General features: G+C 33.5%; 1 protein-coding gene across 3 annotated transcripts in view; it reads right to left on the bottom strand.

Annotated features, from left to right (window-relative positions):
- LOC137649761 (voltage-dependent calcium channel subunit alpha-2/delta-1-like) overlaps positions 1–17,500 on the bottom strand; it is a 197,077-nt gene that overhangs the window by 6,530 nt on the left and 173,047 nt on the right. For 2 of the 3 annotated variants that reach the window (XM_068382707.1, XM_068382705.1), the window contains 6 exons: positions 6,097–6,153; positions 5,725–5,892; positions 5,147–5,337; positions 4,282–4,472; positions 1,366–1,516; positions 210–370 (listed from right to left, as the gene is read on the bottom strand). In XM_068382707.1, coding sequence (XP_068238808.1) covers positions 210–370; positions 1,366–1,516; positions 4,282–4,472; positions 5,147–5,337; positions 5,725–5,892; positions 6,097–6,153 — 919 coding nt within the window. Of the gene's footprint in view, positions 1–209; positions 371–1,365; positions 1,517–4,281; positions 4,473–5,146; positions 5,338–5,724; positions 5,893–6,096; positions 6,154–14,663; positions 14,742–17,500 lie in introns of all 3 variants that reach the window. The other variant, XM_068382706.1, reaches the window with a different exon arrangement.

Below are 17,500 nucleotides of genomic sequence, written 5' to 3' on the forward strand. Positions count from 1 at the left end.
ATCATAACCAGTTAAAAATCCATGTGTTATAATTCTTTTCTAAAACATCTATTAAAAACAGGACATCACTGAAATATCATTGGGTATTCTTATACAACAATTTGTACAGTAATATGACGCGTGTACATGTGTATAAATAGATACAGTACCGAAGAGTATACTTTACAAAATCCTATCTCATCACAAACTGCTCTAGTATGGATATTTACCTCCAGCTACAACTTCTTCCTTGTCCTTTTGAACGGAAATGGATCCAGAAAGGAATGCCCCTTTTGTGTGGGGGATAACAGACACAGATCCACTGATTTCGGCTCTTCGCAGTGCTGGGTTGTTCAACGGCTCTCGCCATTTGCTGGCACCAGCTCTTTGGCTGAAAACAAAAGTAATTTGAAATACTTTTCATTGAGAGAGAGAGAGAGAGAGAGAGAGAGAGAGAGAGAGAGAGAGAGAGAGAGAGAGAGAGAGAGAGTCCCTCTTTCTCCATTTGTGCGTGTATATATATATATATATATATATATATATATATATATATATATATATATATATATATATATATATATATATATATATATATATATATATATATATATATATATATATATATATATATATATATATATATATATATATATATATATATATATATATATATATATATATATATATATATATATATATATATATATATATATATATATATATATATATATATATATATATATATATATATATATATGTATGTACAATATATGGCTGTTTCTCTGTCAGAGGAATATAGCTAGGAATATTCAAGAGAAAATTTTATTATATAAAACAACTTTTTCTTATGAATTAGACTGAATTCAAAGTAAAAGAAGCAAGGGGAAATACTATGATTAGTAATAAAAGGCCATGTCTAAATTAAGTCTGTCACAGTTACCCATCAAAAACTAAATATCACGTTTTCTACTTACTTGGAATAAGTTTTTAAGAAAACAGACTATTCTCTGTATAGGGTAAACTAAAATAGTTTTCAATCTCACAATAATTTGACAAGAAAACAAGATCCCGTTGAAACTTATGCTTTAAAATGTCATACAGAAGTCATTTAAACTTTTATTGGTCGTATCACCAAGGATATTTCAACCTCAACTTACTTATTTTTTTCCGAAGTTAAATCTATAATAAGAAATTATGCAAGATTCGGAGGTCAAACATTACGCATATACAAAGAGAGAGAGAGAGAGAGAGAGAGAGAGAGAGAGAGAGAGAGAGAGAGAGAGAGAGAGAGAGAGAGAGAGAAGAGAGAGAGAGAGAGAATTTAAAAACTCAGCTAAACAACAAACAAAAATAAGCCTATGTTAAACTCATAATGCAAAATCCCACCTTTCAGGGTAAAACCTTGTCAAACCAAAGCGAGTGAAAACTGCTCTGCCTATAATATCCTCTGAAGAAACGCGTTCTGCCATCCATTTATCTAACAATGGCTTCGTCCAGCGTTGAGACCAGACGAGGCCTTGGACCAACTTATCATTACCTGTCAAGGAATAACATGACGATATAATGACAATAATCCTTAAAAAAAAAAAAAAAAAAAAAAAAAAAAAAAAAAAAAAAAAAAACTTACTGATTAAAGGAATACGTTGTAAATTTGAAATGAAATTGAACAGAATAATAATGCACTTGATTTTTTTTAGCGTCAATATTTAATATAGCTCATTTTTTTATAGGTGTGTTTTTGCTGAGCAGTAGCACAATTTGCCAAGTTTAATTACCGAACTCTTTGCTATGTAGAAGTATGCGCACACGAACACATGAACAAGAGTAGGGTTATGGGAGTAAATGAAAATTAGAGAAATACAACAAGGATGTTTCTTGGGGTAGGGGCACAAACATGCAGTTGATTCGTATAGGTATCTGGGATGTGGATATGCCGGATAATGATAGAAAGAGAGAAGAGAGTCAAAGGATTATCAAGATTATCAAAAGAATAAAGAAAACAAACTACGCGATCGACCCAATGCCAATATCTGAAGTAACCGGAGAAAGAAACTTGTTTAGTCTAGCTGTTATAAATACGAGAATAGGAGATACAAGCCTCGATGAATGTTTCTCCAATCTGAGAAAATGGATATAGTCAAACAGGTTTTGAAAAGTGCTCTAGATTATCAGGAATTAAGCTCGTATAGACCTATTTCGATTCGATCCTTTATTCCAAAGTGCTATAATACGTAACTCTTGAACAACTAATTAGTCACTTGGAAGAAATAAAAGCTTTGCCAGACAACCAATCTGCTAACAGAAAAATTATACCTTATGGAGACAACTATCTGTTCTGTTGTAAATGATATGCTGGACATAATGGCTGGAAAAGAATTTGGCATTTTATCATTACCTGATCTTAGTGTTGCGTTTGATACAGTTGTGCATAAACTGCTACTAAATGGTCTACGGTCCATCGGTGTTGAAGATAAAGCTTTTGAATACCTAAAACATTACTTGTTTGACATAAGTTACTGTGTGAAAATTGGCAACTCTTATTCATCATATGAACCTTTAAACAGAAAGCGGACCTCAGGGGAGTGTACTGGGTCCAATCTTATTCTGCATCTAGACTATTGGCCAATCGCAAATTCTACAAAAGTATGGAGTGAAGTTCAAACTATCTACAGATGATACACAATTTTACTTCTCCATAAATGATATAGACGACACTACTGAAACTCTAAACGAATTCTTGTCAGTGTTAGGGAATGAATGAAAATGAAACAAGTAAAATTAAATGAAAATAAAACTGAGTTTATGGTGGTTGGAAAGAAAAATAGCCCAAGAAACTTGGGTAATATTCAAATAAATATAAACAACAACTCTGCCCCAATATATAGTAAACTTCATGATCTAGGAGTATCACTTGACTGCAACTTGTCTTTCAATGCCCAAATAAATAATTTAGTAAAAGCTGCTGGTCATCATCTTAGAAACATTGCTTTTATAAAGAAGTAGGCCTACCTTGATGAACAGTCTGTAAAGAAACATGTGATAAACTGTGCTATCACCGGGATTGACTACTATAACTCCATCAACCACAATTTACCAAAAGTGCTATCTAAGAAATTACAAAACATAAACAGAAGAACAAGACTGATAAAAATATCCCACCCCGAGAAAGGCTCACTCCTACACTAATTGATTTACACTGGCTGCCTATTAAAGCGAGAATTAAGTTTAAAATATGTACCGTAACCCATCAAGTTAGCAGAACCGGACGTCCAAAATATTTAAGAGAATTGCTACATATTCTGCAGCCAACAAATCATGTTGACACGACAACAGTTACAGATGGTTTCAAATTATTGGAACCTAGATATGTCTACTGTAGCATCTAGAGCCTTTAAATATACGACCCCGAGACTATACAATAAGCTTCCATTAGACATCCGAAAGACTGAAAATATCAAGACTTTCACAAGGAAACTGAAGACTTTCTTGTTCTGTAAGGGCTTCGATAGTGTGGATTTGACAATAAACGAGCAATATGCGGTGTGAAATGTTGAATGCTTTGGAATGAACATAATAAAATGACTGTGAAGGTCGTGTAGAGAGTAAAGTTACCCTATTGTATAGGACCAGAAAAGCAGCCCTTGGGTAAGTAAAGGATCGATGAAGAGAGAAAGGTAACCAGATGGAGAAATTTATCGGGATGAGAATTCAGTTGCTTGTGGATTTCTAGGTGTGAATGACTGAACAGGCCTGTTTAAGTCAACTCTCCATCAAGGAAGTCAGATCCAGACATTAAGGATAGATATATGGAAATGAGACAAGGGCTTTTGAAATAAACAATTGCCTTGGGTAATTTTTCGTAGGAGATTAAGAGCGAGAATCGTGGAGAAAAAAAAATAGAGAGAATGGAAAATGACATGACGTTAAAAAGAGTATATAAGTTACGAGTGTTAGAAGGGGACAAGTGAAGAAGGCATAGGGATGGTGAAATACATGGCGTGAAAGCATCAGGAAGATGAATGTGAATGTTGCAGTCTGTTTAAGGGAAGGAGGTTTAGAGGTTGCCAGCAGTTAGAATATAACCGTGACAGTGATAGTTGCGTCATATGCATGTGCGTGCATGCCCGTGAATGTTTGCACATATTTGTAAGTACTTCCATACGATGCGGCATACAGATGCAATGTGATTACTGTTATTATGGAAAATTACTATAAAATGTATATTTCTATGACTTTTCTTTTAATCTGTTTGTTATTCATAGATTCGTGTTTGATAATATTGGACAGTTGCTCTATACTCACAGGACTTCTTCCTCTGAAAAATGTCATCCATCAAGGTGGCCAAATTTTCCTCTTGGGTGACCCCCTCTCGCCCTCTACAATAAGGCCAAGGAGCCACGACAGTATAATTCACATTTGGCTGTTCGTCCCACAGAGCTTCATGGTTCTGAATAACCAAGTGCTGAGATCTCTTTAACGTCAGGATACCAAGACTGAAATTCAAGTTAAGCTAGAGGTTAATTATGAAGGTTTAGGACTGTTCATTTAGTCATAACCTAGAAGTAGTAAAACTTACTTATATAATATATAAGCAGTTTCATAAATACCGATTTCCCTAACAACCTATAATCATCCATCTATATAGACAAGACTTTGATTCGTGATCGATGGCATTTTCTTGGCTGCTCCCGTTAACCATTGCCAGGGTAATGCATTCGTATTAAGATGCCGTAACATTTGGTTTATGCTTTGTCGATTACAAGTTATTCATTATATATAAATGGTCGAAAATTAGCCTGTAAAACCACTTAACACTTAAATTCTGTCTTTTCATTAAACATAATTATATAGAAGTAATAAGTATGAAAACCAAAAGACAAATAAATAAAAAGTTTGCAGAATTTACACCCTCATTATTATTATTATTATTATTATTATTATTATTATTATTATTATTATTATTATTATTATTATTAATATATATATATATATATATACATATATATATATATATATATATATATATATATATATATATATATGTATATATATATATATATATATATATATATATATATATATATATATATATATATATATATATATATATATGTATATATAAGGCTTTGTACAGTAAACCACTGATTTCAAAACATTGCCACTTTACCTGTAAGAGGAGTTCTGAATGGGAGAGTAATCATACTGGATGCCACTGTAAACCACTCGGTGGGAATCATCAATGCGAATCTTTCCAACGATTACCTTCTGGCCATTACTACCTCTCACCATGTTATTCCTTATTGCCTCCATTTCTCCGACGTCTTCCTCCACGTCTAGAAGGTCGATGTGTGGTGGTCCCTGAAACAATTTAAATAAATGCAAACATTTATCTAATCAAATGAATGGAAAGAAAAAGGTGAACATGAAAGCAATAATATAATGATCTAATTGTCTTCATCCATTCAGTACACATATTCGAAATAAAATTTGGATGTGGTTCAAACTTAAAATGAGGAATTGGAAAGATCTTTGGACTTATGATTACTCGGCAACAAACAGCTTTTTAATGTTTTGAAGCTTCAATATTCAACGGGATCTATGAAAGATTCATTAATTTAACTAATTAAAACAATATAACCATCTTTCTATGAGAGACAAAAAAAAATTAAAATAAAACAAGCATTTAACAATCCTTTCGCGTGAGAGTTTAGAAAAATCAAAACCATAGAAAAACTAAGAACTCACCAAGAGATACGACAACTGACGACCGAGCCGGGGATGCATAACTAAAAATCCGTTGTGGTTAATGATGAATGCATAGCCATTAGGACCCAATGCTTCGAATGGGGAGAGATTCTTTAGCGTTTGTATAGGTACGTCTATCCCTGCAACGCCTAGTAATTCAGAAGTGTTCTGTAAAGGAATTTACATTGTACCTAAGATAGGATGGACAATTTGAGTTCCTTTGAAAGCGACTATCCAGTGTCGTTACATAAACTTATAATGAGGCTAACTCATTACATTTGTTTATCAAAAGTCTCACGAGACGCAGTTATTGTATATTTTGTCAAATGAAATTATACATAAACTACTTTCAAAACGGAATGAACTACTTACGGCATAGTCAGACATGTTGTAAACGGGCCGGGTAAGCGAGATGGTCATTTCCTCAGTCTGAAAGCAGATGATATTCACAGCATAAGCCAATATTAAAGATGAGTATTTTTTGGTCAGATGATATGAGTAATGTCATTTTCAAAACATAAAAGCGATATGATTAATTGATTAAATATATATTTCATTAATCATAAATCAAAATGACACCGTCCCAATGAATATCATTACTAGCCTACTGTCTACGGACATTTTTTTTTTCGAGAGAAAGGGAGAATCATGCAAGCGAGACTAGGCTCTAACTGGCCTTACCACGAGGAAAATTAAGTTAGCAACGTTAATAGACAAACACAAGCAGGCAGCAGGCAGCGCTAAAGATTAGTATCAAGCAGAAAAAAAAAGTGATAAGAAGACTCGCAGTATTAAATGAAGCACTCTAATGAACTAGAATAGCACTAAATTGCACTTTTTATGAAGTCTAACTTCAAATTATTCAAGATTACTGATGCTCGAGTATATCGCTAAGTCATGCCTGGGTATATTTCATCTAAAACGAACTGTTCTTCTAGGTCAAATACTAGTTTAAGATCTTACTTTTACAACAATACTACAGACGGTCTTTTTCTTTTTCCTTGGAGCTGACACTTTTTATGAGACAATATTAACGAGCCACGATAGGTGCCTTATTAGTGCATTATCTTGTTGAAGAAGAAAAGAAAACATCTATGATAAACAAATCTCTCCTGTTCGTGATGACATCACTTATGAAATCTACTGATCTAGGGTACATAAAAAGAGTAATTGATCACTATAAAGACAGCAAAATATTTTCAAAATTTTTCGATATGAAAAAGGTACTCCTCGTAATTGTGGAAATATTTACAAAATGTTACAGGACACATTATAGATGAGAATTATTGTAGTACCGTCAATGCTTCTTCAGGAAGATATATCTAAGTTTTAGGCGTTTTAATTCGTTACTACAAAAATACTTAAAATACTTAAACAATGTAATAGATTCTACACTGAAGCAAATGCCCACCTGTATAAAGTAAGCACACTTCCAAGCTAAGATTTCTTTTGACTACTTGATGCCTCCTTAAGGATGAAAAATAGGAGGCTTTAAGTCTCCTACCTGGAGGCACCCATTCGAAAACTCGGCATTACATTACTATGAACGGTATTCATGCAAAGACAATGTTTTCGCTAACTAAGCAAACTGAGGTCAGAGCTGCATCAGCCTGTAACTATAGTCCAAAAGTTTATACAACTAGTTTATTCTTTCTTAGATTACTAACATCACTAAACATATGAGCAGTGAACTATCTTCCGACTATCTGTGCTCAATAAGAGATACGTAAAAGTAATGAGGAGGTCATAAAGGATTGTTGAGGGAATGTTCTTTTATAAACCCAATTGGCACAATAACTATTCAATAAATATTTTATATATTAAACTCTAAATTGTTTATCAAAAGGCATTGCAAAGGCATTACAAATAAAGAGCAGTGTTATAATAGACATCACATAATCAATAAGAATTCTCTATTCCCTGTTATAAAATTATGTCTGTATTAAACAACCATTACTGCTTGACCTTTGGACCCTAACTACTGCATGACCCGAACCTTGGCTCGCAGATACACTATATTCAATGCTGAATCTCATTCTTCAGTAGAGGAATATGTGGAGTTTGAAGTATATCTTCGAAGGCATTATAATTCTAGGAATTTATACAAACAATAACCTTCGTGAAGCGATGGGAAAATAACCTGTCAATAATTATATAGGCCTGGATAGTATAAAGTGGAGGCATAGATAATTATATGTTCTAATACCTATGCCATGAGACACAGGCGTTTTTGTAAAAACAGTATAGGTGAAAATCAAAGTCTTGATTAATTCATTCCTGCTTAAATTTACACCTTTAAAAAGGTGTGTCTTGAAGTAGCATTGTTATTGAAGTAAAAGAAATAAAAAAAAAAGTAACATATAATATAGATCGTGACATACTGATGCTTTTAATTTCAAGTAAGCTAATGACTGATTACCAGAACTTGAAAATTACAGATTGATCTGGCAAATATAGGATCCTTATCAACAAGAAAACAAAAGAATTTCTACAGCAAGTTATAGAGCTGGCGTTATTTTCAATGCCACAGACTCCTAATCCCAAGATTACTTTGACAAATGCCTTCAAAATATTCATACACAATTAAAAATGGTTTTGTAGAATGTCTTTTCGCAATATTTAACGATGATCTGAGTTTTAAAAGGGCTCTCTTGATATAGATATGGCATGTGTGATTTCATCAGGTTTTTCGTCTACTGTCTTACATGTGACAGAATAATGAATAAGAACTGTTCATACATAGCAAACTCAGTGTCTTTCAAAGCTAGCAAAGTCGTTGTTGTTACTATTATTATTATTATTATTATTATTATTATTATTATTATTATTATTATTATTATTATTATTATTATTATTATCATCATTATTATTATTATGTATTAAAATCCGCAATTATATAGGTTATATATTTAAAAAATACAGGAGCTGTCTCACTTTTTACAATGTGCCTATTCAGCTGAAGAATAAAACAGATTTGCAATGTTTTAAAAGTAAACTAAAAACATGTGACAATTTGAAGATAAAAGTAATTAAACTAAAGTATTACTGTGGTAGAAGATCAAACATCACATTAGGAGGAAAGGGCAGTTTTCTAACTAGTGAACAGTCTTCATGTTAAAATAGCTATTCGCCGGATAACTGGATATTTTGTCGTCTATTACGGATTCTCTCCGATCGCCTTGGTGGCGATCTAGTTTCTAAAAGGTTGATGTTGATATCCTACAACTGTGGCAGCATGCCTATGAACAGTATTATCAATGCCACGAGCTTCCACACACGAGGAAGCAGTGTATCGGCAGAAGTATTGGCAGCTCCCAAGGTTTTAAAACATTTCTAAAAATCACATTACTAATAATGTCTTCCTGAATAAATAAATCCACGATGAAGCAATGGATCAGCAGAGGTATTGCCAGCTCTAAAGTTTCTAAAAAAAAAATTCTAAAATCACATTACTAATAATGTCATCTTCCTAATTAAATAAACCAATGATGATGCAATGGATCAGCAGAGGTATTGGCAGCTTAATGGTTTAAAAACAACTTATAAAAATCTCATTAATAGCAATGTCACCTTCCTGATTAAAAGATTTATCATCATCAATCATGTCCATTGCATGAATCAATACTCCATCACCTACCCTGTTACGACCAATATCTAAGTCTTCATATATTATTTTAGTGTTCTTGAAATCAATTCTATGGTCAAAATCTAGGGAATGACTACTACTAGGGTTTCATTAGTTTAATCTTGTAATTGTCATGTGTTTTTAGTTCACTTTTGAAACACTGTAAAACTTTTTCATCATCAGCTGAAGAGGAACCTTGTAAAAAGTGCGAAACCTCCTGTATTTTTTTAAAGTACAACATCTGCTAATCAGTCTACAGAGACTGGTGGTTTATTGTGTGGGGCTCCAGGTTAGATCCAGCTTCCTTAGCGAGCTATCATTCCTCTCACTGTGTTTGCTGTTTCAAGTAGCACGCTCTTCTGTACAAGTCCTAGGGCTATATCGGCTCCTAGCTCTTCCAGATTCCTTTTCTAGGACATAGATATGGTCATTAGTGGTCAAGTGATTACCGGTACATGGCCAATAGCCTTCTCAATTCAATTTGTAAGTCATGTTACTTCTCTAAATTTTCTCCCCCGCTATGTTCCACTCTTGAACCCGATTGTATGAGTGATCCTTTTTTCGTTGTCTTGTCGACTAGAGTGACGTCTGGTCAATGAGCTTGTATCACCCTGTCTGTCCTTAAACTGTAGTCCCAAAGTAGTTTAGCCTGATCATTTTCTACCACAGCTTGTGGTTGATGTTCATACCATTTGTTACTGCACTGTATTTCATGTTATTGTCGCGAACGAAAAGAGTGACCTTATATGAAATGCCAAAATTTTCGCAAACGAATTTCACCCAACCCATAGCCCAGTCATCCCATAGCACAGTCATTCCCTCTTATAATTATCGACGGGTCAGAGAGGGGGCGGCTAATATTTTCGGCGGCGTGGTCCATAACTCCTATACCAATAAATGTCCAAATGCAAATTTAAGGGATTATTTAGGTATATATATATAAGCTTTATCTTCTGACAATTTTCCATGTTCTTACCTGGTGTAGGCATGCCAATAGCCCAGTCATTCACTTTTAATATTATCGCCGGGGGAGCAATTGATATTTTCGATGGTGGGGTCAATAAGTCCTATACCAATAAATATATTCAAATCAAATTTTGAGGGATTACTTATATATATATATATATATATATATATATATATATATATATATATATATATATATATATACATATATATATATGTATATATATATATAAGCTTTGTTTCTGCCAGTTTTCATGTTCATACCTGTTATATGTATGCCCATAGCCCAGTCATTTACTTTATCATTATCGCCTGGTGGGAAGGGGACCAGCTAATATTTTCGGCGGTGGGGTCAATAAGTCCTATACCAATAAATATATTAAAATTAGATTTTGAGGGATTATTTAAATATACACAAACTTTTGCGTCTCCCAGTTTTCATGTTCATACCTGTTATAGGCATGCCCTGGCGGTCATTTTTTTTTTTTTCATAAGGAAGATATTTAGCTAAAATATCAGTGAGCAGCATTCAGTTTCTTCGTGACTTTTGCATATATCTAAATAGTTTTCACATTGTTTAATGGGTATTATGTGAACTACATGCATACCAGTTTTTTGTATAGATACTTGCTAAATAAAAGTCACTGCAGACATTTTTTCGAAATGAGGGGAAGGCTATTCGCAGCTGATGTTTTCGGCGGTAGGGTCAATAGTTCCTATACCAATAAATTTATTCAATAAAATTTTAAGGGATTATTTAGATATACTGTATATATAAGCTTCATTTCTGCCAATTTTCATGTTCATACCTGATATAGGCATATCCTGACTGTCATTTTTAGCTGAAAAATCGATGAACTGCAGCCAACTACTCCTAGATTTTACAGATATCCAAATGATTTTCCCAGTGTCTGATGGATGTTATGTGAACTACGTTCATACCAATTTTGCATTGATATTGCCATATAAAACTCACAATAGGTATTTTCAATATTCGAGGGAGGCCGATTTTCGGCGGCGCCGTAAATTACTCGTAGAGTACTTCACATAAATAAAATTTTCAGGGATCTACAGAGTGAATATTTACTTTCTCCATACCAATTTTTATGTTGATGTATGCTGTAGAAAAGCCACAGCAAACGTTTATTTCGGTATGGGTTGAATAGTTATTTTTGGGGTGGAATAAATTGTTCCTAAAATAATTCACATATCCAAATAAACATTTCAGGAATTGATGGGATACATAGGTTCTCTGTTGCTGCTAAATTCCATGGTAATATCTACGATTAAAAAGACACAGTTATCATGTAGCCTTCTAAATATACTGTTAAATGTAGCAACATTACAGTGAACGGGGTGATAGTGAGCATCATCAACGAGAGACAATGCCGATCTCATAAACAACATCCGCCCCGAGTTGCAGTTTGTTGTTATTATTATTATTATTATTATTATTATTATTATTATTATTATTATTATTATTATTATTATTATTATTATTATTATTATTAATCAGAGCCCCATATTTTACCCTAACTACCACATATAACCCTAATATTTTTGAAAAACGAATTACATTTATTAAATACCGAGGACTTTGGCACCAACGAAAAATAATGGTGATTTTTTCATATAAACAACAACAACAACAAAATAACTTAGAACAATGAATAATTTCCATGGCCAAAGCATCACTTTTTCTATAACTTAAAAAAAATGAGGACATAATAAGATCCAGGTTTTCAACACTGAAAGAATAGCTTTTACTTTTTTGCACTTAGTTACTACAACTCCTACTGCAGCTAGATATCTAATCAATGAAAATGAGAAAACTCTCAAAGTCTCAATGCTCTCTATTTTAGCAAACACAGACAAGCACTATGTGAACCGAGTTTAAGAATTTGGTATAAAAGACTTATTTTGTGGAGAGATAGTTTTCTCTTTGTTATGTATCTCACTGGGAAACAAAGATAGAGTGACTTAATGATTAAATTTAACCAGATTGAGAAGGCGTCACAAAATCAATTAGCGAATGTCACAGCCTGGAATACAAAAGCTGATGTGCTAAGTGGATGTTTAAAAAATTAAAGAAATTACAACCTGCAATACGAAATTTCTGTCAGGGGAAATATTATTGGCAAGTAGCATGCAGATTATATGCAAAAGAAGTGAAATACCAATTTTTTTAGTAAGGTGGTATGCGATATAACCCAAAAATGTAGTTGGAGATATTAAAGGTTGCTATTCTCCAGCTGTGCAAGAAAGGTGAGGTTTATATTGTAGTAATCACTTGTTTTTGACTACCACAATTACCATAAGAGTTATGCCATCATCGAGGTGTTAAGATGTGAACGTCATATATGTGATGCAAAACAGCAAGATGTGAATTACAATCTACTAACCGAAATCTTTCCGTTTCAATAAAACCTTTATGGAATGTACTTTCCGTTGAATCCTTTCAACAAGATACAGAAAGACTGGAGAAATCTTGGTTGTGTTGCCCTTTCAATGAAAAAGAAATAACTAAGATCAATGAAAATGCACGGAGACCTCTTACTATCATATGCTGTGGTTAGAAGATGACTAATTATGTGTTTTATGCAAAAACTGGAGAAAGGACTCCCAAGATGGAGATGAAATCGTCATCCATAAGAAATTTTTGTGACTTCATTTCAAAGATCATAGTAAAATCTTCTCAGCGATTCTATTTCTCTATTTGGGTACAGACAGCCTCCACAATTGGTATCCCTAATCAATGAGAAAGGCATGGACATTAACTGCAGCACTCGTAGTAAGAAGGTCACGTAAAAGCTCATACCATAAGACATTTGTCTTCACCAGGAGAGACTGCATCAATTGCCAGTTACATTTGATATCAATCTAGAATCCTCGACAGCCTCTAGGAATTTCAAGCAGCTGGAGAAGTCTTGTGTTGATCCCAATAAGTAATTAAGCTCTCAGTATTCTTCCTTTTCTAGCCTAACTAAAAGAAAGGCTGCGAAGCGAGTCTCCTACAATGACCTGCCAACCAAAATTCTACCCAACTTCAAGTGAGCCAAGATCCTCTTTGCGTTAATGAATAGGTGTGAATGTGTTGTCTGAAACTCATAAACGTTGTCAAGTTACCAATTACGATCCCTTTGTAAATGGATCAGTGCTGTTGGCATACTGTCTACTTAGTGGTTGTCAGGTAAAACATGCTCAGTGGTGGCAAATAATATACTAAGCTTAGTCATGGCGAATATATTATTCGGTTGTCACTAGATCAACTGAAACACTCTGATTACGCTTACTCAATCAATACATCACCAGAGCCATTATCAGTTTTTATGAATTGGACCTCAAAAGAATAGAGCTTGCCAATAAATCTAAAAGGACCTCTTTCTCCATCTTGCACAGCTAACCTCGGCTAACCTTTAATCCTCTACGATTATCCATTTTGGACCATACCATTTACCCTCCTTGTTATTGCAAAAGATAACAGCAAAAGAAAGATTCAACTCTACGGTTTGTAACTACATACGAAAAAGTGATTCAACTTGTATTTGTATCCAAGCTTAATTTTCCTACTAACTGATTATATTCAGTGACAGTTTAACATGCAATTTTAATAACATAATTGATACCAATGGTGATCTATCCTAGTTTAAGAGATGCATACCAGATTCTTAAATTCTTTGTGTTGGCCTAATCTAAATCTCTAAACATAGACTATGAGACCCTCAGACTTTTTATGGCATTTGGGATCGTAATTGTAATCCAAATTCCGATGCCGATTCCAGGTATATAGAAATCTAAACATTTGAAATTAACCAATTAATTGTATGAATAAAAATCTTTTTAAACTGAGAGAACAACTATGTGATGGTATTCTTGACTTTTGCTTAAACTGGCATCAGCATTTGCTAGGGGAATGTTAGCAGTTCTTGTTGAACCATGAGAAATGATAAAAACAGAATATAATGAAAAGAAAAAATCCCAAGCGGATATGTTGACTTCTGACAGGAGAGATGTATTTTTCAAAAAAAAAAAAAAAAAAAAAAAAAAAAAAAAAAAAAAATCAAACTTCTGATCAAATTCTGGGGAGTATTTGAAATGAGTGCTGTTGGTGATGGAATAGAGACCAGCTGATCAGAGAAATTAATTATCTTTTGATATTAAACTGTTAAATCATTCCTTTAAATCGGGGAAAAAGGGATGAGGGGTGGAAGTAAGGTGAGGTGTGGGGACGGAGAAGGGTCCTGTCACTTCACTCATTCCAAATACCCAGCAGGCTACAAAGTGGGACAGCCCTAAGATTCGTCTGAGGGTGTGCAAAGCCGAGGTCCCGACTGGAGGGATCTCTTACCACACGATCGAGGTAGAATGTGATCATTGACTCAGCCAGAGGGAGGGCCTCAGGTCTTGCAAGCGCTTGCAAATAGTCCTATGAAAAAATGTGTTGAAAAACTTATAATGTGCAAGTCATGACACACAGAATACCCAGAAGCTATAGATATATAAATGTATATTTATAAATTTGCCTTTTGAGCTGCTTCAAAAGTCTGAAAACTCAAAAGGAAAGAGGTTTGAAAAAAAAAATAAAAAATTAGAGCGAGAGGGACTGTCATGCTAGGCATCAAGAAGTAATATCAGTAAAAGATCTCAGTAAAGATTCTCAGTTGCCTCCTCAGCCAAAAAAAAAAAAAAAGAAAAAAAAAAAGGAAATGGGAGCCAGGCGAGAATCTGAGAGACTGACTGCTTTGGTTTGCTCACAGCCTAAGAAAATGAGGGTCTAAAATACTTTCGTAATTAATTATGAAAAAGAGGTGCACACAGTAAAAAGTTTAAACATTTATCACACTGAAATCTCGTCAAAGAATATAGTTCCATTAGGAAAAAAAAGGAAGGTGAAAAGTGTTCATAAGGTACACAGTAGTATTAGAAGCATCTGCAAGAGGATTTCATAGAGACAATATGAAAATAAATAAAGAATTGGCAATCTTAAGTGAATCTGGGGAACCGATTAGGTTTTTACTACCTTTGTCGCTTACAAATAAAAAAAAAGATAAAATATTAGTTATTCTTGTGTAGCTTCTAAGCGCGAAGAAATAATAAACAAATTAGTAGATCAATTAAATGAAACAAATTAAACAATAATAATAAATATACAAATAACAAAACTTCCATTGCCTGAAATCTGAAGAGCAAGATATAAACACTGGACACGGGGAAAAATTCATGATAATTGTAAACGGCAGGTCGGGATGCTTTGAAATAAAGCATCAACAAACATTTGAGCAATAACAAAATCACACGGCAGAGAAACATAAAACTACATCCATAATTTGCTCAGAAGAAAAGAACTTTCTTTAGAATAAGAAAACTTCAACACATCAAATGTTTTAAAAGCTCGAAATAAGTAAGTTCAAGAACTAAATGATAGTTTACACAAATAATTGGCAATAGCTTATCTAAACATAACAAAGCAGTAGGGGGGGGGGGGAGGGTGAAGAATTTACAGATGCTTTAAAGAAAGATTTTTTTAGTTGACTGACAATTGCAATTAGCATTAATCAAAGAAAACACCTTTCATGTTCCAGAAGATAAAGAGTTAACGACTACAAAACTCATTTAGCTACACACATGCATCTGCTATTTCAAAAATGTACAGTTTAGGATGTTATCACATTTGACGGGGAACGTTTCACCTGTTAGGGATTGCAATATCCCAAACTCCTAGCGATTTCTTTTCTATTTCTGATAACCTCCTTATTATAGGATTCCTACCCTTTGAATATTTATTTGGTTAATTAGATTATTTAATAAAAAAAAAAATTAAAAATAACAAAGAACAAGATTGGTTTCGTGGAGACGAGATGACCAAATAGGAAATGAGACTAACGAAAGGCTAAACATACCTAAGGGCATAGATTAGACCATCTCAACTTTCAACTGAACATGAGCAAATCATAAGGCCTAGATTTTTTTAGGACATTTAAGCGAATTTAAATTGTATCCTGTTAAATACTGAGAAGTGTGTATGCCGTATTCAAGCAATTTAAAACAATTAGATTGTATTTGCATGCCGAGGCTTCAAAAAAAGTGCGACAAAGTTAATACTATAACTTGCTCAATTTACTTTGGTTTCGAGGATATGAACTGCGACCTTAGAAGAGGAGACCGGGAGGAAACTGCGGAATTGAATTCTTTCTTAAGATTACATCTTAACTAAAAAAAAAAAATATTTGCAGCTATGAACAATAAATCTTTTCCTCTAAGTAAAGAAAATATAAATCAACTTTTCTAATTTGGAAAATAAAGCTGGAGTTAGAGTTAATGCAATCCCAAATTGAAATGAGGATCTATCACAACATTGATTTATGCAGCATAATGCTATGACCAAAGAAAGTATAATGATTTGACACATAAACACAGCAAAGTAAGTTCTTAAGGAAACAGAACGTTTTGATTTCAAAGATATGCAGTTGCATAACTAGGTTAGTAAAAAAAAAAAGAAAAAAAAATGGCAACTCATGAATGTCTCCTTCTTGAAAGATGATTACATTAAATCATTGTGATGAAAGAAAATTATTCTTCAATGATATTTCATGTACAGGAGAAAAGGAAAACATTGTTATATTGTACACACAGCTAGTTACCGAAGTAGTCATCACACATCACACCGATTAGCCAACTATCTGCTGATTTAGAATCGAGAAAAGAAGCAGACCGCTTTAGAATGATTTGGAAGCTAAACTATTAGTAGACGAGTTATCATAAAGAGGAATAAAATATGCAGTAGCATTGCGCTTAATGGCTTTAAAGGCATTCATAAGAAAAAAAGTTACCAATAATGAAAAGGCAAAAAATGTGAGTCCAGAATCACACTGCTGAGTAGAAGGAAAGAATTAGACCAAACAATGAATAAGAGCAAAACGAGACCAAAACAATTTACTATCCGGCAACCTAAAGAACTTCGGTGTGGATAAGTCGTCTTACACATTAATGATAAGAATCACTATTTATACTGTATGTGTTTTAGATTATTATATATTATATCTATTGTCATGGAAATGATAAAACTAAATAAAGATAAAATATATAGATAACAACCGAATTCAAGGAAGTCTCTATGTTGCCAGATCCTTTGAAAAATATACTTATGAAAACACCTGGATAAGAGAGAGAGAGAGAGAGAGAGAG

Source organism: Palaemon carinicauda, chromosome 11, assembly GCF_036898095.1.
Source record: "Palaemon carinicauda isolate YSFRI2023 chromosome 11, ASM3689809v2, whole genome shotgun sequence".
NCBI classification, from domain to species: Eukaryota; Metazoa; Arthropoda; class Malacostraca; order Decapoda; family Palaemonidae; genus Palaemon; species Palaemon carinicauda.